Raw genomic sequence first — 22,814 nt, 5'->3', positions numbered from 1 at the left:
AGGCAGCACGGCCCCAAGTAGCCCAGCCAGACCTCCCCACCCCTGCTCCGTTTTAGGAGATTCTAGCCTGGCTGTTACCACCTTGACAGGTAGCAAGTCTCTACTCTTCTCTAAGCCTTGGTTTCCTCATCTGCGAAGCAGGGGCATTTTGAAGGAGTCTGAGCCTGGTGGGGGGGAGCCCCTGCTGCCCCACCCAGCTCTGCTTCTGGCTGATCAAGGGGCCACTGTTTTGGCCTTGGTTTCTCCATCTGTACCACAAAGAGGCTGGCCTAGGTGACTCCCAGGGTCCCCTCCCTTGCAACAGTGACCTCCTACGATCACCAGATTCCAGCAGGCAGGGCCTGGCACCAAGGAGACAAGCCTGGGCTTTAGGTTCACTTGATCACCCACCCAAGCCTCCCTCGGAACAGTGCCCGGGCGGTGGAGCAGAAAGATGACCCTAGGACCAAAGCCACCACGGGCTTACGACAGCTCCCAGCACAGCTCCCCAGCCACCCGCCCTTGGCTGGCACGCTAGGCACGGGACGCTCCACCGTCTCCCTCCACACCTGGGCCACATGCCACACTGAGCATGGTGCAGGCACCCAGCAGGGCTCCATCCCAGTGGGGCTATGGACTGTCATCATTAACCCCACAGGCAAGGACTGCTGTCTTACAGGCAGGGAAATGAAGGCAGGAAGTGATTTGCTCAGGGTCAGCTGGTCCGCAGAAGACAGAAATGGGGGCGCTCAGAAAGGCCAGGACAGGTTGGGGAGACAGAGCGAGCCCGGAGCCCTTTCCTGTGTGTGTCAGCTCAGCAGGTCCTGAAGGTCCTTGGTGACTGGGGACTGAGGAGCCCCAGAGGGAGGCGCTGGTATTTGCTATGTCCTGGCTGGGGCCCTGCAGGGGTGACGAGGCCCATCCCACAGAACGGAGGCTGCTCTTGCACAAGGGCCAGTGAGGGAGCCCCACAAGTGTGTGAGGGGTCCTCGGGGCCCTGGCAAGTCCCAGACCCAGACTTGGAGCTTCGAGCAGCTGAGGTGTCCCCACCGCCACCCCTCAGGCCCACTCTCCTAATGCCAGCTTGACTTCCTGGCCCTCCCAGGCCCAGCACACCCAGAAATCCAGCCTGGCTCCTGGGGCCTACCCTTGGTCGGGGGTTATACATGGGGGACTGCTATTTAAAATTTAAAATTTTGTTTTTGTTGAGACAGAGTCTGCTCTGTCACCAGGCTGGAGTGCAATGGTGCGATCTGGGCTCACTGCAACCTCCGCCTCCCCGTTCAAGCAAATCTCCTGCCTCAGCCTCCCGAGTAAGACAGGCGCGCGCCACCACGCCCGGCTAATTTTTGTATTTTTAGTAGAGACAGGGTTTCACCACGTTGGCCAGGATGGTCTTGATCTCTTGACCTCATAATCCACCCGCCTCGGCCTCCCAAAGTGCTGGGATTACAGGCGTGAGCCACCGCGCCCGGCAAAAAATATTTTTTAAATAAATGAATTATGTGGGGAATTTCTTGCAGGAGACTCCCTATCTGGGTGTCCCCAAACAGGGGTGTGGGAGCTCAGGCCTGGGGGCTGGTCTTTAAGCACCTTTCCAGACCGCAGGACCCACTGTCAGCAGCAGCTGTGCCTCAAAGCCCAGGCTCACTGTGCAAATCCCAACCCCAGAAGCCCCAGGCCACACCAGAACCCCTCTGCAGGCCGCTGTGTGCATTCTCCATTGAGAAACATCTGCCCCACTAGACACAGGCCCCTCCCCCTGCAGCCTCCTGCCCCCATTAGCACCTGAATTGCAGCAAATGTGACCCAGAAACACCGCCTGGTGGATGCAGCCAGTGGGTGGAGCGTGGAGGGGGATGGGGTGGCCATGTGAACCCCTCACTCACCCCCATTCCGAGGCCGGAAGTCCTGTCACCTTCCTCCAGCCTCCCTGGTGGCCCCCACTTTACAGATGGCACAACTGAGACTCGGGAGTGGAGGGCACAGGGCTCCTTCCACGGGGCCCCTGGGAGCCACCAGAGGCCCCAGATGCTCCTGCCCCTCCTGGGAACAGTCTTTCCCCAGACACTGCACTCCTCAAAGCTGCATTTTCAATTAACTGTGCCACTGAGGGATGTGGCCTGGGTGCCAGCTGGATGCCAGGTTCTGAGGGCTGGGGTGAGTCCTGCAGGCAGGGCCCGCTTCCCAGCGGACACCTGCCCGCCCAGCCCCAGGCAGGGAGGGAACCGTGCGTGCAGGTGTGGGACTGCCATGAATGTCGTTTTGCAAGTTTTGCCACATCCAGCCCTTGACACAAACAGGGCTGATGAGGGCTGTGGAGACGAGGAGGGGAGCAGGGAGCTTCCTCCGGGTGGGGCTGCCCTGGGGCACAGGGGACAGTGAGCTGGCCAACAGAGGCTGATTCATGCCCCCCAACGCCACTATACAGATGTGGAAACTGAGGCCAGAGGGACAGAGCAGCCTCCTACGTCCTGGGGTGAACACCACACAGGGTCAGCGGCCCCCGCGACCGCTGGTAGGAGGGAAGTAGGCAAGGACAGAGGTATGGACTCATCTGAATGGGATAGCCACTGCCTTTCCAGACTGTCCCAAGCTTGGGACATTCTGATCCCCATCTAGTCCCCAGCAAGCAGAGCCCCAGAGTCCTCTGGCTTCTGGTCCCTCCTGCAGGCCCTGGGATGGCTCCTCATGGAGAAACCAGGTTCCCAGTCCCCAGCTGGGCACAGATGGTACCGGGATGGCTGAGGCTGTGACCCTAACCCTGTGAGGTGCACAGGTCAAGGGGCTCTGGCCTCATCCCCAGATACCACCATGGGGTTAATCCCGGGGTCAGTGAATTAGGGAAGGCCAGGTAGCCTCCGGGCAGCACAAGCCAGGAGCACTACTATCCTGTGGGTTAGGGGAGGCCCCGGGGAGTGGGTACCAGACTGGGGCAGTATCACCGCCTACCCAACTAGCCTGAAAGCTGTTGAACCTTGTGCACCCTCCCCAGTGCACCGGCAAAGGTACAGATGCCCCTGCCAGCCCCAGGAGAGCACCTGGACGCGCACACGGAGTCCCCAGGCACAGCTCTGGAGGGAATTCACGCTTATCCCTATGCTGTAGTGTGGGGCTCCGACACGCCACCCATACAGTCCACGCCGTGTACACACATCACACCGTGCCGGGCACGGGCGGCATCTGCAGACCCGCCACATGTTTACGCGCTGATCACACACCAAACGCACCAGGGGGGCTGCGCGTTCACACGCGCGCCAACGTGCCCGCAGGTCCGCCACCTCCTCGGTGCCCGGCCGACGCCGTGGCGCGGTGCGTGCGTAAACACAAATGCACATGGACGTGTGCGCACGCCGCCGGCCGCCCACCAGGCACGCGGACCCTTGGACCACACGCCCGGAGCGGCTCCGCCCTCCGGCCCAGCTCAGCCGAGGCCTGGGGCGTCCTCCTTCCGGCCGCCCGCCCGACTGTCCGTCCGCCCCGCGGCGCCGCCCTGCCCTCGGCCTTTACCCGGACAAAAGGGGTGGGGGGGTCCCCGTCTCGATCCCAGGGGACTCGTGGCCCCGCGGGGGCGGCGTATCCCCGACCGGTGGCCCAATTCCCCCCTTCGCCCGCCGCAAGCCCTCGGGATCCGGACGCCGGGCACCGCCGTCGGGAGAGCGGGTCGGGTCTGCGGCCCGGAGCGGGCGCACAGCCGGCACGCGTCCACGCCACCCGCCCCCGCCCCGCGGCCACGCGGGACACACTCCGCCCGTGGCCCCGGCCCTCGCCCAGCTCCGGCGCCGCGCACCTCGAACTGCCAGTGGGCCGCCTGCAGCAGCTGCTTCGCCTGGTCGGCCGCGCAGCCCGCCGTCAGCACGAACTGGTTGATCATGACCTGGTGCTTAAGCTCGTCCATATTCACGGACATGGCGCCGCCGCGCTGCCCGCTCCGGCCTCCCTCCGCCGCCCGCGCCTCCGCCTCACGCGTCCACCATTAGCGAGCCGGCTCCGGCTAATACAAATATTTACTGTGCGGCTCTGACTCACCGCGCCTCGCCTCGCTCCGCCGGCGCCGCGGCATGCTGGGATATGTAGTCCCCGCGCTGCGCCGGGCGACCCGGGGGAGCGGGGCCGGCACCCCAGGGGACTGGAAGCCCGAGAAGGGGCGTGTCTAAGCACCGAGCGCCCGCTGCAACCTCCGCCTCCTGTGCGGATGTCCGGGCAGTGATCCGAGCCGGGCGCGTCCACGTCGCCCTCGTTGCTCTCGGTGGCACCCGTGCCCCTGCTCTGGCCCGGATGGGGGTCCGCAGGCCGGGGCCACGTCTGTGTATGGGCGCAAATGCCGGACCACAGGATCTTGGCCAAGGCCTGGGGACCGTGTCTGAACGCTGAGCGCCTACTGTGTGCGGATGCCCGGCCGTGACCAGGATTGGGGGAGTCCACGCCACCCTCGTTGCTCTGGGTGGCACCTGGGCCCCTGCTCTGGCACGGATGGAGGTCCGCAGGTGGGGCGGGTCTGTGAATAGGCGTCTTTGCCAAGGCCCAGGAACGGTGTCTGAAAGCTGAGCGCCTACTGTGTGCAGGCGCCTGAGCCGGGACCAGAGCCAGTCACATCCACGTCGCCCTCGTTGCTCTCAGTGGCACCCACGCCCCTGCTCTGGCGGGAATTAGGAGCCCAGAGGCGGGAGCCACAGATCTGTGCATGGGCGCAAACGCCAGGCCACAGACGTCTTTTTCATGCCCCGGGTACTGTGACTAAAAGCTAAGCGCCTACTGTGCGCAGCTGTCCAGACCGTGACCAGAGACAGGCACGTCCATGTCGCCCTCATTTCTCTCGGTGGCATCCGTGCCCCAGCTCTGGCCCGAACTGGGTCCCAAGGTGGGGCATACAGATCTGTGCATGGGCACAAACGCCGGTCCACAGGCGTCTTTGCCAAGACTTAGAGACCCTGAACCCCTCTGTGATTGGCATCGCACTGTGTTAAGTAGTAGGCACACCCTTAAGAGAGGGATCTCTAGGCATTTTGCCCCAAATCGGCTGGTCTAGGCTGAAAGGTCTGGCACACTGTAGGCGCCGACAAATACTCGCTCAGTGAATGAATGAATGAGCTGCTTCAAAGCTCCGCTGCACGTCACCGCCTGTAGTCAGCCTCCCAGCTCTCCTCACTCAATCTCTCATCGGTCACTCGTGGCGTGGGTCCTTCCTAGCCTGGCTCTGGGTGTGCCCCACTGTAGCCCGATGACCCTCTGGACGGCGCCTGGGACAGGCTGGCGGGGGCGGCAGCCTCTGGTGCTTCGGCGTCCCCCTCCCAGCTGTTCTCCTGCTTTCCCACGAAAAATCTCGTGCTCTTTGCCGGAAATCTCGGCCCTCAGCGGGCGGGCGCCAGGACCCCGCGGAGCCAGTTCCGGAGCGGCCCCAAACTCCCATTCCCAGAATGCCTCGGTTTATTTGCATCTTTTGGTCCCCGTGACGTCAGCTGAGTGAGGTTGTGCCTCGACCAATAGGCAGCCTCAGGGTGTTAGGACCTGGCCATATAAGGTAAACAAAGCTGGTCGCCCAATGAGGAGGCGGCGGGGGCGGGCGCTGGGTCGGGGAGGCCGGGGGCGGGGCCGGGGTGACCGGGCTGTGTTTACAGACCGGCACATGGCGCTTCCGGTTGACGTTGCGGACAGCTAGTGAGGCTCTAACCGGCTCGGAGCGCCCGGGGGCAGTGAGGCGCGGTCACGGCCGCTCTCGGTGACCTTGGTTTGGCTCCTTGCGCCCGCTGGCCCCAGCCTCCTTAGTTGAGCCACTATTTGTTGGGTCCTTCCTCTGTTCCTGGCCCGGACCTAGCCTGGGGCGACAGAGGAGCAGTAGCCGGGTGGGGGGCTGTGAGGATGGCTGGGGTCGGGATCGAATTTCGGAAACCCGGAGGACGAGTGTAGCCTTGCAAGATGGAAAATGCCATCCTGGGCAGGCGCAGTGGCCTGTAATCCCACCTACTCGGGGACCGTGGAGGGAGGATTGCCTAGGCCCAGGGGTTTGAGAACACGCCTCTACAGATATTTAAATTTTAAGAAAATTTGCTGGGTTCGGGCCGGGCGCAGTGGCTCACGCCTGTAATCCCAGCACTTTGGGAGGCCAAGGCTGGCGGATCACCTGAGGTCAGGAATTCGAGACCCGCCTGACCAACATGGCAAAACCCTGTCTCTACTGAAAATACAAAAACTAGCCGAGCGTGGTGGCAGGCGGCGCTTGTAATCCCAGCTATTCCAGAAGGTGAGGCAGGAGAATCGTTTGAACCCGGAAGGCGGAGGTTGCAGTGAGCTGCGATCGCGCCACTGCACTTCAGCCTGGGCCACAGAGCAAGACTCTGTCTCAAAAAAAAAAAAAAAAAAAAAAAAACGAAAAGAAAATTTGCTGGGTTCCATGGCCAACACCTGTAAGTAATCTCAACACTTTCGGAGGCCGAGATGTGTGGATCACTTGAGTCCAGGAGTTTGCGACCAGCCTCAACATAGTGAGACCCTCGTCTCTATAAAAATTTTTTTAAAAAGTGGCCGGGTGCGGTGGCTCACACCTGTAATCCTAGCGCTTTGGGAGGCCGAGGCGGTCGGTTCCCTTGAGGTTAGGAGTTCGAGACCAGCCTGGTCAACATGGTCAAACCGTCTCCACTAAAAATAGAAAAATTAGCCGGACATGGTGGCGCACGCTTGTAGTCCCAGCTACTTGGGAGGCTGAGGCAGGAGAATTGCTTGAACTCAGGAGGCAGGCGGAGGTTGCAGTGAGCAGAGATCGCACCACTGCACTCCAGCCTGGGCAACAGAGCAAGACTCCGTCTCAAAAAAAAAAGAAAAAAAAAATTCTGGAGTCCCGGGTACAGATTGAGGTAGGAGGATTGCTTGAGTCTGGGAGGTCAGAGGCTGCAGTGAGCAGTGATTGTGCCTGGGGGACAGCAAGACCCTGTCTCCAAAAAATAAAAAATGCCCTAGGGAGGCCAGCACTGGCCCTGGGGGTGAGTTAGGGGCTACTGAAGTGTTTAAATAGATCTGACCCCTTGTACACGTTGGGATCACTGTGGCTGTGGCTGTGCTGGATTAGATGGTGGTGGAGAGCTCCAGTCTGAACTAGACAATGTTCTTGTGTTTGGTTCCAGGGGAGTCTGCCCTGCCTTCGGAATTGGGTGGAATGAAGGGAATTGCCTCAAGCTGCGGCTCCCACCCAGGCCCCTCAAGCCTGACCAAGGACTTTCCCACTGGGTGGTGGGAGGAGGACACCGGGGGAACTAGTGGACTGGACCTGAAATGTCCTGGGGTGGGAGGATAGGATAGTGGGGAAGGCTGGGGCACTGAGATCGCTGACGGGGTTGGGGAGGGAAGGGAGTCAGGGTGCAGTAGAGTTGGTCTCTGAGGGCTGCGGCTGGGAACCTGGCCTATGGGCAAGGGGCGGACACTGAGTCTTTGCTTTTCCCAGGCAGGCGCTTAGCCTCGGGAGAAGCCAGCTGACTACGGGAAATACAGTTTAAGCTTCTTTCCTGCTGCTTGGGGATCACTTACGGTCCATAGTATTTTGTAAACCCTGATAGTTCCAAGAGATGTTTGCTCTTGCTAAGAGTTGCCCCTTAACCTTTGCAGAGTTCATATGCATGAATTAATGTGGGCCAAGTGCTCCATTGGGTAGGCCCACAGTAAAAACCAGCTCTGAATATGATTCCCACTATAATCATTACCACTGGGATGGCAACACAGTGTGGTAGAAGGTGGGCAGGTTCAGGAGCCAGACAGACCTGGGTGTCAGGCTTGACTCCGCTGGTTAATGACGCTGCTTAATGACTTAATGCTTTTTATTTTTTGTCTTTTTTTTTTTTCTTCCTTTTTGTGGAGAACGGGGTCTCGCTATATTACCCAGGCAGGTCTCGAACTCCTGGGCTCAAGCTATTCTCCTGCCTCTGCCTCCCTGAGAGCTGGGATTACAGGCGTGAGTCACCGTGCCCAGCAATGACTTAATGCTTAATGTTGAGTGGGTTACCAGAGCTCTGTGCTTCACTTTCTTTTTTTTTTTTTTTTTTTTTTTTTTTTTTTTTTTTTTTTTTTGAGACGGAGTCTCGCTCTGTCGCCCAGGCTGGAGTGTAGTGGCCAGATCTCAGCTCACTGCAAGCTCCACCTCCCGGGTTTACGCCATTCTCCTGCCTCAGCCTCCCGAGTAGCTGGGACTACAGGCGCCCGCCACCTCGCCCGGCTAAGTTTTTTGTATTTTTTAGTAGAGACGGGGTTTCACCGGGTTAGCCAGGATGGTCTCGATCTCCTGACCTCGTGATCCACCCGTCTTGGCCTCCCAAAGTGCTGGGATTACAGGCTTGAGCCACCGCGCCCGGCCGCTTCACTTTCTCACTGGTGGGGCTGAGTTCTGGCCTCACTGCTGTGGAAGATTAATGCTTCTAAGGTGCATAGTGCAGGGCCTGATGCTAGTTGCACGGTTCTAGTTCTCTCACCTCTTTACCTGCATCTGGACCACTCTGGGAAGTCCTAGCCCTATTTTACAGATAAAACTTAGCCTCTGACGTTCAGAACCTGTGGAGAAGAGCGGGCACCCGTGGTGCATTTCTGGCAAGGGAAGAGGGACACTGTCCCAGCAGGGCCCACTGGCGGCTTGCCTTGCATAGGGAGGCAGGAAGTGCTTTCGCCCCTCCTTCCACCATCGTCCAGGTACCACTCAGCTGCCTGCCTAGGCTTGCCCAGCCCAGGAGCTCTCTCAGGCCAGCAGGCTGGCAAGAGTTGGGCAGGTGGGACTGGCAGAGTCAAAGGTCACCCTACTGATCTCCATTGAACCCCCTCATCCCGATCCCCTAAGCCAGCTTGTTTTCCCAGGGGCGACAGGGAATTAAAAAACAACCTTGTTTTCAGCCAGGATTAGCCTGGTTGGAGAGTGAACTTTGGATTCCGTAGCAGGCTGGGCTGGAGCCTGACAGCTGGGGCCAGCACCTAGTAGGAAGGAGAGAAGGCATTTCCAGCAGTGCCCTTATCTCACCTGAGGGCCCAAGAGGTTCAAGGCTTTGCCAGACTTAACGTGACCAGTCCATGGGGGGTGCAGCGCCCTGGCCGCCTCCTCTTCACCCCATTCTTTGATTTATTCCACAGATGTGCTTATCAGACACCTACCGGGTGCCTGGCTCTGCGAGCACTAGAATATGCAAGGATCCTGCCCACTCAGGGGCTTGAGAAGTGTAGACTTGAAACTCAGGCACTCAGACCAGGAAGCCACCAGTTGTCTCCGGGGTCCGTCTTTATGGTTTTTTTTTTTTAATTATTTTTATTTTTTGAGACAGGGTCTCACTCTGTCACCCAGGCTGGAGTGCACTGGCACAATCATGGCTCACTACAGCCTCGACCTCCCAGGCTCAAACGATCCTCCCCACCTCAGCCTCCCAAGCAGCTGGGACTACAGATGTGCACCACCATGCCTGGTTATTGTTTATATTTTTTGTGGAGACAGGGTTTTGCCATGGTGCCCAGGCTGGCCTCGAACTTCTAGGCTCAAGAGATCCGCCTGCCTTGGCCTCCCAAAATGCTGAGATTACAGGCGTGAGACACCACGCCTGGCCCTGTCTTTATGTTTCAGAGAGCCCAGTGCTGGCTGAATGAGGGGCAATGATCTGGCCCTTGCCTTGCTCCTGACCTTGGATTCTGTCATCTCCCTGTCACTTGATTCCAGCCCTGTGCCGTACTCAGTTCTTTCCCACTGGAGAGGTTTTGTATATGCCATTACCCCTACCTAGAATCTGCAGCAGCCTACCCCTCACACTTTGCCTGGCTGGCTATTAATTTCAAGTCCTGGCTTAGCGACCGGGCGTGGTGGCTCACACCTATAATCCTAGCACTTTGGGAGGCCGAGGCAGGTGGATCACCTGAGGTCAGGAGTTCAAGACCAGCCTGGCCAACATGGTGAAACCCCATCTCTACTGAAAATACAAAAATTAGCTGGATGTGCTGGCACGTACCTGTAGTCCCAGCTACTCCGGAGGCTGAGGCAGGAGAATCGCTTGAACCCGGGGGCAGAGGTTGCAGTGAGCTGAGATCACGCCACTGCACTCCAGCTTGGGCAAGAGTGAGACTGCATCTCAAACAACAACAACAAACAACAAATCAAATCCTGGCTTTGCTGTCACCTCCTCAAAAAAACCCCTGACTCCCCTGCCAATAGTATCAATTGCATCTCAATGTTTTCTTGCAGAGCACCCACCACATTTTGGATTTACATACTTGTTAACCTTTATAGTGTCTATTTCCTCACCTGCCTGCAGCCTCCATGTCTAGCTTGTCCTACCATTTGATGCCTGTTGCCTGGTTCATCACCCGTCACATAGTAGCTGCAGGATAAATATTTGTTGAATAAATCAGTGAATTGGCTGGGCACGATGGCCCACGCCTGTAATCCCGGCACTTTGGGAGGCCAAGGTGAGGGGACTGCCTGAGGTCAGGAGTTAAAGACCAGCCTGGCCAACATGGTAAAACCCCGTCTCTACTAAAAATACAAAAATTATCTGGGCATAGTCAGGGGCGCCTGTAATCCCAGCTACTCGGGAGGCTGAGGAAGGAGAACCGCTTGAACCCGGGAGGCAGAGGTTAAAGCGAGCCGAGATCCCACATAATCATGCCACTGCACTCCAGCCTGGGTGATAGAGTGAGATTCTGTCTCCAAACATAAAGAAATGAATCCACTCAGATGTTGATAATGGAACTTGGACCAAATCAGGAAGGGCCTGTCTTCCAGCTGGGTGTGGGTAACTCTTCTCTGTTGAGAAGAGTTAATGAAACATCCCGCTGCTGGAAACGACTGCTCTGACCCAGGCTCCATAGGGAGGATGTGTGTTAGTGTTGTTTTTCATGGGAACAGCAATCCTCGGGACTCTCCCTCCCCACAAACGGGGAGGGCAGTCGAAGGCAGCATTGGTACAGAAATGCACATACATGTACGTGAGTTCTGCAATTCAATGGAAAGAAATATAAAATGAAGAGAGATCACAGTGGGTGGGGGTCTTCAGGCCCATCCATCTGGGGGCAAGAGCCTGGCAATCTGGCACTCTGGAGCATGCCTCTGTGGAAACAGGGACGTGCCCAGGTAAGAGCAGTGGCCTGGCTCAATTCCAGCTGTGCCACCCACCTACTGTGCAACCCCATTAGGGTACTTCATTTTTCTGAGCCTCACTTTCCTGTTTTGTAAATTGGGAATGGAAATAGAATCTACATCAGATAATTTTTTTTTTTGAGACAATCTTGCTCTGTCACCCAGGCTGGAGTGCAGTGGCACGATTTCAGCTCACTGCCACCTCCACCTCCCAGGTTCAAGCAATTCTCCCGTGTCAGCCTCCTGAGTAGCTGGGATTACAGGCATGTGCCACCACACCTGGCTAATTTTTATGTTTTCAGTAGTGACGGGATTTTGCCATGTTGGCCAGGCTGGTCTTGAACTCTTGACCTTGGGTGATTTGCCCACCTCGGCCTCCCAAAGTGCTGGGAATCCAGGCGTGAACCATTATGGCCGGCCAGATAATTATTTTTAATTATTATTATTTTTGGAGACAGAACATCGCTCTGTCACCCACACTGGAGTGCAGTGGCGCAATCTTGGCTCACCGTAACCTCCACCTCCCAGGTTCAAGTGATTATCCTGCCTCAGCCTCCTGAGTAGCTGGGATTATAGGCGCACACCACCACGCTCAGCTAAATTTTTGTATTTTTGGTAGAGACAGGGTTTCACCATATTTGCCAGGCTGGTGTTGAACCCTGAGCTCAAGTGGTACACCTGCCTTGGCCTCCCAAAGTGCTGGGATTACAGGTGTGAGCCACAGTGCCTGGCCTGTTTTTTAATTTTTAATTTTTTTTCATTTTTATCCTTTTTAGAGATAGGGTCTCACTCTGTCACCCAGGCTGGAGTGCAGTGGCATGATCGTGGCTCACTGCAGCCTCGACCTCCCAGGCTCAAACTATGCTCCTGCCTCCACCTCCAGAGTAGCTGTGACTACCGGGGCATGCCATCACATCTGGTTAATTTTTACATTTTTGGTAGAGACAGGGTCATGACATGTTGCCCAGTCTGTTCTGGATCTCCTGGGTGCAGGCTATCTGCCTGCCTCGGCCTCCCAAAGTGTTAGGATTGCAGGCGTGAGCCACTGCGCCTGGCCAACATCAAAGAATTCCATGAGAGAATATGCGCAGAGTCCTCAGCATGATGCCTGGCACATAATAAATGCTCAGTAAGTGTGGCCTTTGGTTGTGGGCCAGGGAGATTTTATCAGGCTCCTCCAAGACCTGGACCCACCTCATAATCACACAAGCCTCTTGGCTGACATAGTCCTTTGGCTTCCCAAGTTCCACTGACAAGAGGAAGGCTGAGGACAGGCGCAGTGGCTCACCTGTAATCCCAACACTTTGAGAAGCTAAGGCAGGTGGATCACTTGAGTTCAAGACCAGCCTGGCTAACATGGTGAAACCCCATCTCTACTAAAAATACAAAATTGGCTGGGTGTGATGGTGCATGCATGTAATCCCAGCTAGTGGGGAGGCTGAGGCACGAGAATCGCTTGAACACAGGAGGCAGAGGCTGTAAAGAGCTGAGATAGTGCCACTTCTCTCTAGACTGCGCAACAGAATAAAAAAAAAAAAAAAAAAGGAAGACTGGATCCTGGACTCTGGCCCCTGGAAGGGTATAAGAAGCATTTCCATGTGGACTGTGGTGAATTGACCATATGAGACTCAGTCTGCCGTGCCCTCCCTAGCTGCTTTCTTGGTACAACAGGCTTGACTTGGGAAATCACTCTTCTCAGAAATCCCAGTTCCTCAACTGAGAAGTGGTAAAAAGCGATCTGTTTCCAGAGCTGTGTGTGAGTCAAAAGCCAAGGAACACCGTGCACACTGGGAGGTTTTCATTCTAACGCGATTCTTGCAATCTTGCCCCCAGCGCATTTCATGCGGCTCTCTCTCCTCTGTGCCTCAGTTTCCCTGTGTGTAAAGTGTGGGAGAGTCTACTGCCTTCCGTGGAGACTGTAAAATTATGTCTTTAAACTAATTGTTCTGGACGTGGGGCCAAAGTGTTGGGATTACAGGTGAGCCACTGCACCTGGCCTCAGCCTTCCTCTTGTCAGGAGGCCGGAAGTTGCTTAACCCCCTGGATTCCAGTTTCCTCAGCTGTAAAACGGGCTGATGCCTATACAGCCCTCAGAACCACACCTGGCTCAGAAGTCCCCAAATGGTAGTCCTCAAATTTTGGCCAAGGCCAAAGCGGGTGCTTCACTTCTTCGGTGCACACCCTGCAGGTGGGCTCCGGGTGGCAGGTGCAGCTGCGCCCTCTGCCGGTCGGGGCGGGAGACAAACCCGGGGGAGTGGGGAGAACCACAGCAACTCAGGGAGCAATTTCAGAGGAGGCAAGTGGAAGGCGCTGGGGCCGCAGGTGAGTCTGTAAGCGAACAGATGACGAAATGACCAAAGAGTTAATATGTTAGTGCAGCTCTTGGAACGCAGAGGGAAGGACCATTTGCGGTGTGCTTGGTGGTTCCTTCCCTTTGATTTTAGGTCCATTTGGTTTGTCCCGGAGTGCTTGTCAACACGTCAGAGAGCCTGGGAACGGAGCATCCTGGGAAAGATAGTTTCCAGACGGGCTTCCCGCGCCGCTTCCCGGCGCCTTCGGGGCGAGAGGACTCCATTTCCCGACGTGCCCCGGGCCCGGGAGGCGGAGGGCCGCCGTGGCGTCGGGCCCCGGGCCAAGCCGGGGGTGGGGGCTCGAGGCGCCTCCGCGGCCGTGGACTAGCGTCCGTGCGGCCTGGTCCGGGCCATGTCCGTGTGAGGACCCTGCAGCCGCCGCCGCCGCCGCCGCCGCCGCCGCTTCCGTTTCGGCCCTGGCCCCTGCCCGGCAGCGCCGCTCACCATGGGCTCCATTCTCAGCCGCCGCATCGCGGGGGTGGAGGACATCGACATCCAGGCGAACTCGGCCTATCGCTACCCTCCGAAGTCCGGTGAGCGCCCGGCCCCCGGCGCGTACGGCAAGGCGCGGGCTGGAACGCTGGCCCGGCGGGCGCGGGGGCGGGGACTGGGGGCAGGGCGCCCTGCTCGGCGCCCTCTGGGCCTCGTTCCTACCCGGGGCCTTTGCGCGGCCCCGCGGCCCCGACCCCTAGGCGTGGCTGGGGGCCCCGGAGGAACCTGCCCGAGCCGTACCCGGCGCTGCCACTGCCCGGCTTGGGTGACCTTGGGGCAGTCGCTTTGCCCGGGCGCCTCAGCTCCGTCCTCGTAACACGGGGGAGTTACTGGGGGAAAGCCTGAGGGCGGGGCGGGGTGCTGAGCGCGGGTCCCGGCGCATCTCTCCTGCCTAGAAAGCGCTCATTGTCATCAGATTGACCTCACCGCGGCGGCCGGCTTTCTCTTTCTTTGGTGGCTTGGTGTGAAGGCCAAGCCTGTGGTTGGGCACTTTCCCTCCCATCAAGACGGAGGCTCTTGGTGTGTGGGTTGGAGGAGTGGGGCTGGGCCCAAGGAGATGATTGTAATTGATCGGGAGGGGCTAGGGTCCTTGCTGACAGGACAGGAGAGTGATTGGAGAGGACCCACCGATACTCAGGTCTCTGTGTTATGGCTGAGGGACCAAAACCGTCAAGGAGGAAGTGGCTGCCAAGGACTCAGCTGGAACCAGTTGGGACCAGGACCAGGTGTGGAGCTCCCTGGGAGCTTGTTCCCGCTCTCTTCCTGCCTCTATTGATGAGCATGGGTTCACTGGGAGCATCTAGCTCCAATTCTCACCTTCCATCTCCTCGTGGGGTCATTTGTGGTGGAAAGGAGAGAAGGAAGAGGAGAGAGAACTTGGGCCTCATTGGGACACCCAGATTGGGTCCTCAGATCCTGGCGTCTCATGTGATCTGATGTCTCAGTCTCCTGGGTGTCTCTGGACACCCACAGGCCAGATTTCTCTGAGTGTGGGCCAGGTCCACAAGTGGGGAGGACTGTTAGACATGCCAGGCCCTGCCTTGGACCACCTGGGGCCTGGGAACCTACATTTTCAACCCATTCCTCACGTGAGTTTGACGTCCACTCAGATTTGAAAAACTGCTCTGCCCAGGTTTTGTAAGGTGTGACTAGGTGAGGGCCTGGGGCCACCGCGATGAAGTGAGGGGAACCAGCACAGTTTGGGGGCACTCTGAAGGGGATGGACTCAGAGCTAGGCAGAACGCACTGTTGCCTGGCTGCTGGGGAGTACACACATGTTTCCCAGGCCTAGCAGCAGGGCAGCCTGGCCTTTGGGTGCTTTAGCCCTGGAGTTTCCCTGGAGGTTCTGAGGGCTGATGGCCCCACATCAGATGGAGCAGTTTGCTGTTGTCCTCTTTCATCTCTGATGTTCTTCCAGCCTGTCTCTGGCTGAGTGAGCTTGGTCGAGGTTGCTTAACTCCCTGGATCCCAGTTTCCTCATCTGTAAAACGGGCTGATGCTTTTACAGGTCTCAGAACCACACTTGGCTCAGAAGTCCCCAAATGGTAGCTGCTACAATTGCTCATAAAGGAAGCTAAGTGACTGGCTAATGACCCTAATAGTAAACAGTGTCATGACACAGATATCAAAAAGTTGAGTGGCACTTCCTGTCACCTGGGACCTGAGCTCACTTGATGTCCCTTCACTTGGACTGGACAAAATAACATACATGGCATTTACAGCCCACTTCGGGATCCCACTGTGGCTGAAATGTCATTGCTAATCACTCATGGCCCTCCCTCCCCCTGAGCATCCATCACGGAACACCTGAGTCAGCCACTATTAATTGGTTGGCACTGGCACACAGGTGAAACCCAACAGCTGCCTGGGTCATGTTGCCAGTGCCAGCAGTGTTCTGGGCCCGTCCAGTCCACAGGTCCTCTCCAGCTACGTTTTTCCCTTTCTCTTCTCCGTCCTTCCCTGGGACCTTGCAGATGCTTGTGCTTCTCTTTGTTCATCTCTTCCGGTCCTTGCCTTCGTGCCCCACTGGTTTCCTAGACTGCCCTCGTCTCCTCTCTCCTTAAGGAGAACTCCGTAAGGTCATGGATGGGAGGCAGACCGGGCTTCAGCAGAATTTTGGTGTGTTTCCCCAAGGGCAGACTGGGGACGGTGGAGACGTTTGAGATGATTTCAGGGGTTGCCCCCATGGACCATTCGATCACCCCATGAGAAAGTTTTCTTTTCACATCTGTCAATTTTCTTGATTATGTCAAGGAAAAAGAGTCACTGGGTGGTAATATATGTGTTTTTAACACTTAACACTGTCCAGTTTTCTTAATGGAACTTTCAGTATGTTCTGCAGCAGTGCTCAGCTTGAATTTAATATTTGCTTTGTTTTCACTGTATCTGTTTTACTCTTTCATAGCTTTATTGAGGCGTAGTTGATGTACCACACAACTCATCCATTGTAAACATGATTTGATGACTTTTAGTTAAATTATAGAATTGTGCAGTCATCTGGCTGGGTGCGGTGGCTCACGCCTGTAATCCCAACACTTTGGGAGGCCAAGGCAGGAGGATCACAAGGTCAGGAGATCGAGACCATCCTGGTTAACATGGTGAAACCCTGTCTCTACTAAAAATACAGAAAGTTAGCCGGGCATGATGGCATGCGCCTGTAGTCCCAGCTACTCGGGAGGCTGAGGCAGGACAAATTGCTTGAAGCTGGGAGGCAGAGGTTGCAGTGAGCCAAGATTGCTCCACTGCACTCCAGCCTGAGCAACAGAGTGAGACTCCGTCTCAAAAAAACAAACAAGCAAAAGAATTGTGCAGTCATCACCACAGTTACAGACATTTTCCTTGTAAAAGTTTCCTTCTATCTGTTTGCAAAGTCCCTACCCCAACCCCCACCCTCAGCTCATCAGTGATCTGCTTTCTGTTTTCTTTGAGATGGAGTCTTGCTCTGTCATCCAGGATGGAATGCAATGGCATGATCTTGGCTCAGTGCAACCTCCGCCTCCTGGGTTCAAGTGATTCTCCTGTTTCAGCCTCCTGAGTAACTGGGATTACAGGTGCATGCCACCACACCTAATTTTTAAATTTTTAGTACAGATGGGGTTTTACCATATTGGCCAGTCTGGTCTCGAACTCCTGACCTCAGGTGATCTGCCTGCCTCAGCCTCCCAAAGTGCTGGGATTACAGGCGTGAGCCACCTTGCCCAGCCTTTTCTGTTTTTTTTGAGACAGAGTCTTGCTCTGTTGCCCTGGAGTTCTGTGGTGTGATCTCGGCTCACTACAACCTCTGCCTCCTGGTTTCAGGTGATTCTCCTGCCTCAGCCTCCCGAGTAGCTGGGATTACAGGCACTTGCCACTACACCAGGCTAATTTTTGTATTTTTAGTAGACACGGGGTTTCACCATGTTGGCAAGGATGGTCTTGAACTCCCGACCTCAGGTGATCCGCCCAGCTTGGCCTCCAAAGTCCTGGGATTACAGGGGTGAGCCACTGCACCCGGCTTGCTTTCTGTTCGTATCTTTGTGTGTGTGTGAAAAGTGTCTATTTGAGTTTTTGTCCAATTTTTAAAAACTGGATTGTTTATCGTATGGAGTTGTGACAAACAGTTCTTTATGTGTTCTGGATAAGATTCCTGTATCAGCCATGTGATTTGCAAATATATTCTCCCAGTCTGGCTTGTCTTTTAATTTTCTTAATGGTGTTTCTTTTGAAGAGCAAAAGTTTTGAATTTTGACAAAGTCTCATTTGTTGCTTTTTAAGTGGATACTGCTTTTGGAGTTATGTTTAAGAAATCTTGGGGCCATGCGCGGTGGCTCATGCCTATAATCCCAGCACTTTGGGAGGCCAAGGTGGGCGGATCACGAGGTGAAGAGATCGAGACCAGCCTGGCCAATAAGGTGAAACCTCATCTCTACTAAAAATACAAAAATTAGCTGGACGTGATGGCACACGTCTGTAATCCCAGCTACTCAGGAGGCTGAGGCAGGAGAATTGCTTGAACCTGGGAGGTGGAGTTGAGTTGCAGTGAGCCAAGATCGCACCACTACACTCCAGCCTGGGCAAACAGAGTGAGACACCATCTCAAAAAAAAAAAAAAAGTCCGGGTGCAGTGGCTCACGCCTATAATCCTAGCACTTTGGGAGACTGAGGTGGGTGGATTGCCAGAGCTTAGGAGTTCGAGATCATCCTGGGCAACATGGTGAAACCCCGTTGCTCCTAAAGTACAAAAAGTTAGTCAGGTGTGGCAGCATGTGCCTGTAGTCCCAGCTACTTGGGAGGCCGAGGCAGGAGAATCGCTGGAACCTGGGAGGCAGAGGTTGCAGTGAGCTGAGATTGCACCACTGCACTCCAGCCTGGGTGACAGAGTGAGACTCCATCTCAAAAAAAAAAAAAAAAAAAAGAAAAAAAATATTTGCCTGGGTCAAGGTCACAGAGGTTTTCTCCTATTTTTTTCTAGCATTATGTTTTTGTTGTTGTTGTTGTTTTGAGACAGAGTCTCGCTGTGTCACGCAGGTTGGAGTGTAGTGGTGCGATCTCAGCTCACTGCAGCCTCTGCCCGAGTTCCAGCGATTCTTCTACCTCAGCCTCCTGAGTAGCTGGGATTACAGGTGCGAGCCACCATGCCTGGCTAATTTTTGGATTTTTTAGTAGAGACGTGGTTTCACCATGTTGGCCAGGCTGGTCTCAAACTCCTGACCTCGTGATCCACCCACCTCAGCCTCCCAAAGTGCTGGGATTACAGATGAGAGCCACTGCACCCGGCCCCAGCTAACTTTTGTATATAATATTTTTTTTTAGTAGAGATGGTTTCACCACGTTGGTCAGGCTGGTCTTGAATGCTTCTCTTTTTTTTGAGACAGAATCTCTCTCTGTCCCCCAGGCTGGAGTGCAGTGGCGCGATCTTGGCTCACTGCAAGCTCTGCCTCCTGGGTTCACACCATTCTTCTGCCTCAGCCTCCCGAGTAGCTGGGACTACAGGCGCCCGCCACCAAACCTGGCTAATTTTTTTTTGTATTTTTGGTAGAGACAGGGTTTCACTGTGTTAGCCAGGATGGTCTCGATCTCCTGACCTCGTGATCTGCCCGCCTCGGCCTCCCTGGGCCCTGGTCTTGAACTCTTGACCTCAGGTGATCCACGTGCCTCAGCCTCCGAAAGTGCTGGGATTACAGGCAGGAGCCACTCGGCCTGGCCGAGGCTACCATACATTTAGGAAACGTGCAGCTCATTAACATGCAGTTTGATAAATGATCACAAAGTGAACACGTTGAGAAAAATAGAGCAGTGCCGGCCCCCAGAGACCCCCTGCTGTCCCCTTCTGAGCAATCGGCCTCTCCCTTCTTCCCTGGGAACCACCCCCCCCCCCCCCCCGCCGACTTCTTCCCTGGGCGAGTTCTGCTTGGGTTTGAACTTGAAAGCACTGGAAGGAGTCGCTCTTCTTGCTCCACCTCAGGATGAAGTGGGATACAGTGGCCTGGCGGGGTCTGTGAGCTGTGAGTGATCTGGCGTCTGCCGTGGGACCCTCCAGCGTCCCAGTGCTGCCCGTGGACGGGCTCCGAGGGAGCTGGGGACATCCTCGTGTCTGGCGGTGGTCAGCCCTTGAGTCTCATCTCTTTGGGTGCATTTTTATGCCCGGAGGTGGACTTGTGGGGACACTGGGGTGCATTCAGCCTTCGTAGATTTTAAACTTTTCTGAGTTAACGAATTTGCATTCCTGCAGGCAAGAACAAGGGTGTTGGTCGCTCTGCATTCATACTGGCACTAGGTAGGGTGAGGGGTGTGTGCTATTTAAAATTTTTTTTTCAGTTTCACCTTGGATTTCTCATTGTACTTTTCCCTGAAGACCAGTGAGGTTGAGCGCCTTTCTGTATGAGAATTGGCCATCTGTTTCTCATCCTGCTGTTGACGTGCCTGGCGAAGCCTTCTACACATTAAAACAATTGAGTGGGCCAGGCTCAGTGGCTCACACCTGTAATTCCAGCACTTTGGGAGGCTGAGGCGGGCGGATCACTTAGAGACCAGCCCGGCCAACACGGTGAAACCCCGTCTCTACTGAAAATACAAACATTAGCTGGGTGTGGTGTTGGGCACGTGTAATCCTAGCTCCTGGGGTGGCTGAGACAGGAGAATCCCTTGAACCTGAGAGATGGAGGTTGCAGTGAGCCAAGATTGCGCCATTGCACTCCAGGCTGAGCGACAGAGGGAGACTCTGTCTCAAAAAATAAAAAATTTTAAAAATTGAGTTATCGTTTTTTCTTACTGGTTTATAGGAGCTCTTTCCTAAGTGCTTTTTATTATGGTTTTAATTCTTTGGAAATTGGCCGTCTCAGTGCCATTTATGGAAGCTAGCCTAGGCAAGAAATGGAGTGTATTGAAGGCTCCGAGGGAAGTCCCAGTAACCTCCGGGGAAACGGAGAAGTGGAAGCTGTGGGAACCCAGAGCCCCTGTTCGGCTCCGGCCTCAGCGCCATCCTGCTGTCCTGCAGAGCGACCCAGCTGCTCCGGCCCTCGCCGCCCACCAGGCTGGTCAAGGGCCAAGTGCTGCCACCATCCCTCGTCCTGTTCCACAGCAGGGAGAATTCGGATGGCCCAGCGTCTCGGTGTCCACCTTAGGGCCAACCAGTCCTGTCTAGGGGGTGGGGGCCGCCCTGAGGGTGGTGGAGGCTGTTTCCAGAAAAGGGATGTGTTGGCTAGGGAGGACACACCCCCAACAAAAAGGGTGGCTACAACTTGTGCCTCCTCGGTGCCCCAGCGTCTTTGCGTAGTCATAGTTGTTCTCAGCTTTGTGTTCTGCACTGGGAGCCGAGCCCTCACGTTTACCTATGGGAGGTCCGAAAGGGACACCTAGTCAGCGTCGTCACACCTGCCGGAGGCTCCTTTGTGTAAATTGACCTTTTTTAATCCTCAGGACGTCCTGAGTTTAGGGTGGCCCTCTCATCTCAAGTTTGCAGATAAAGAAATCAAGGTCAGGCGCGATGGCTCATGCCTGTAATCCCAGCACTTTGGGAAGCCGAGGCTGGTGGATCATGAGGTCAGGAGTTTGAGACCAGCCTGGCCAACATGGTAAAACCCTGGCTGTACTAAAAATACAGAAAATTGCTGGGTGTGGTGGTGGGGTGCCTGTAATCCCAGCTACTTGGAAGGCTGAGGCAGGAGAATCACTTGAACCTGGGAGGCAGATGTTGCAGTGAGCCGTGATCACTCCACTGCACTCCAGCCTGGGTGACAGAGTGAGACTCTATCTCAAAAAAAATAAATCAAGGAGACTCCATCTCAAAAAAAAATCAAGATCCCAGCCCGTGTTAACTTCCCCAGCTGGGGTGGGGGACTGGTAGTAGGCAGGGAAGCATGGGAGGCCCAGGGGATCAATATGCATGGGTGATACAGCGGGGTGTGACCCCCAGAGCACTCGAAGGCTGTGGGGCTGCCACCCCCTCTTGCCTCCCACCTGGTGGGGGCATCCTGGGACATGATCTTATGCAGGTCTGACCCACCTGGGGTTTATTGGCAATGCAGCAGCTGATTTTGTGAGACTGGTAACCAGGAACACCTGTCCTGTTAGAACGTGAGAAGAATTTTCAGCAGGTGGGAGCAGTGAGCTGTTCGGGGCCCCTGCAGACACCTCGTTGCCTTCCCACTGCCCGTTCCTCGGGTGGGAACGATGGCTGAGGCAGCCCAGTGAAGTCCACCCCTGGTGTCCCGGGCCCCTGGGCCGCTGTGTTTCTTAGGAGGCAGGCATGCTGGGTGTCTTCATTCACGTCCTAGCTTACTTCGTATGACTGAGAATGCAGGCTCTGGAGTCGGCCCGGGGGTCCCAGTGAGGACATGTCTCACTGGTTGTGTGCCTGAGCAGGTCACTCAGCCTCACTGGGCCTCAGTTTCCCTGTCAAACACCAGTAACAACAGCATCTGCTTTCATTCATTAGGTGAGTATTCATCCAGCTCTTACGGCATGGAGGGTGGAGGTCGCGAGGATGCGGGGCGGTGGACAGTTGTAGATGATGCCTGCTTTTGGGCAGGGGAGGACAGAGGGAACCAACGGGTACACGAGATAATGGGGCAGTGGTGACATTATGAGGAGAATGGTGGCAGGAGCGTTGACCGCGGGCTGGCAGTTGGCCTGCAGGGTGGTCCAGGCTGGCCTCACCGCGGCTTCCCAAGGAGGGAATAGCCCAGGCAGGGAAAGTGGAATTGCTGGTCTGCAGAGCGGGGAGCTTGGCGTGGCCTTTAGGTCAGGGTGCGGCAATCTTCATTGGCTGTCATTGGGCTGGGGGCATCTGGAAGGTGAGGAGGAAGCCTGGGCTGCCTAGGGTGGAACAGGCAGGAGAGTTGTCTCCCAGGCCTCCTTAGGACTTGGGCATATTGTCCCCAGATGCACAGCCTCTGCCCCCCTAGAACGGGGAGGACGAGGAACGTCTGCCTGTGGATCCACACGTGGTCCCCGTGTTGGGGGAGTTGAGGAAAGGCCTTTCTGCCAAGATCTGAGCCCAGCCTGTTTCTCTCAGGGGTCCCAGGGAGGCAAATGCTTTTCAAGGGTCCAGGCCAGGAACCTCTGACCCCGTGGGCCCTGAACTCTGGTCTGATAAACATGGGTCAGTCTTCTCCCTGAAAACTGTGAGCGCCGAGTTCAGCCACAGGCAGGCGGGGCAGGTGCTTTCAGGCATAACAGCAAGGCTGCACTTCACTCATCCGCCCTCCACACTGCGGTTCCGGCCGTGGTTTGCTGCGGCTCGGGCGGTGGTTTGCTGCGGCTGCTCGGGCGGTGGTTTGCTGCGGCTGCTCGGGCTGTGGTTTGCTGCGGCTCGGGCGGTGGTTTGCTGCGGCTGCTCGGGCGGTGGTTAGCTGCGGCTCGGGCGGTGGTTTGCTGCGGCTCGGGCGGTGGTTTGCTGCGGCTGCTCGGGCTGTGGTTTGCTGCGG

At 56.0% G+C, this 22,814-nt stretch overlaps 2 protein-coding genes across 18 annotated transcripts in view; one reads left to right on the top strand and one right to left on the bottom strand.

Annotated features, from left to right (window-relative positions):
- Positions 1 to 22,814, bottom strand: part of UBALD1 (UBA like domain containing 1) — a 178,082-nt gene that overhangs the window by 2,023 nt on the left and 153,245 nt on the right. For 12 of the 14 annotated variants that reach the window (XM_050774597.1, XM_050774589.1, XM_050774596.1 and 9 more), the window contains exon 2: positions 3,770 to 3,980. In XM_050774597.1, the coding sequence (XP_050630554.1) occupies positions 3,770 to 3,889 (120 nt within the window). In that variant the 5' untranslated portion in view covers positions 3,890 to 3,980. Of the gene's footprint in view, positions 1 to 3,769; positions 4,023 to 19,260; positions 19,272 to 22,814 lie in introns of those variants that run through there. The other 2 variants (XM_050774590.1, XM_050774600.1) reach the window with 2 other exon arrangements.
- MGRN1 (mahogunin ring finger 1) overlaps positions 13,703 to 22,814 on the top strand; it is a 69,809-nt gene continuing 60,697 nt past the window's right edge. For all 4 annotated transcript variants that reach the window (XM_050774328.1, XM_050774327.1, XM_050774330.1 and 1 more), the window contains exon 1: positions 13,703 to 13,949. In XM_050774328.1, coding sequence (XP_050630285.1) covers positions 13,862 to 13,949 — 88 coding nt within the window. In that variant the 5' untranslated portion in view covers positions 13,703 to 13,861. The remainder of the gene's footprint in view (positions 13,950 to 22,814) is intronic.

Source organism: Macaca thibetana, chromosome 20, assembly GCF_024542745.1.
Source record: "Macaca thibetana thibetana isolate TM-01 chromosome 20, ASM2454274v1, whole genome shotgun sequence".
NCBI lineage: Eukaryota > Metazoa > Chordata > Mammalia > Primates > Cercopithecidae > Macaca > Macaca thibetana.
This window is presented reverse-complemented; position numbering and strand designations above follow the sequence as displayed.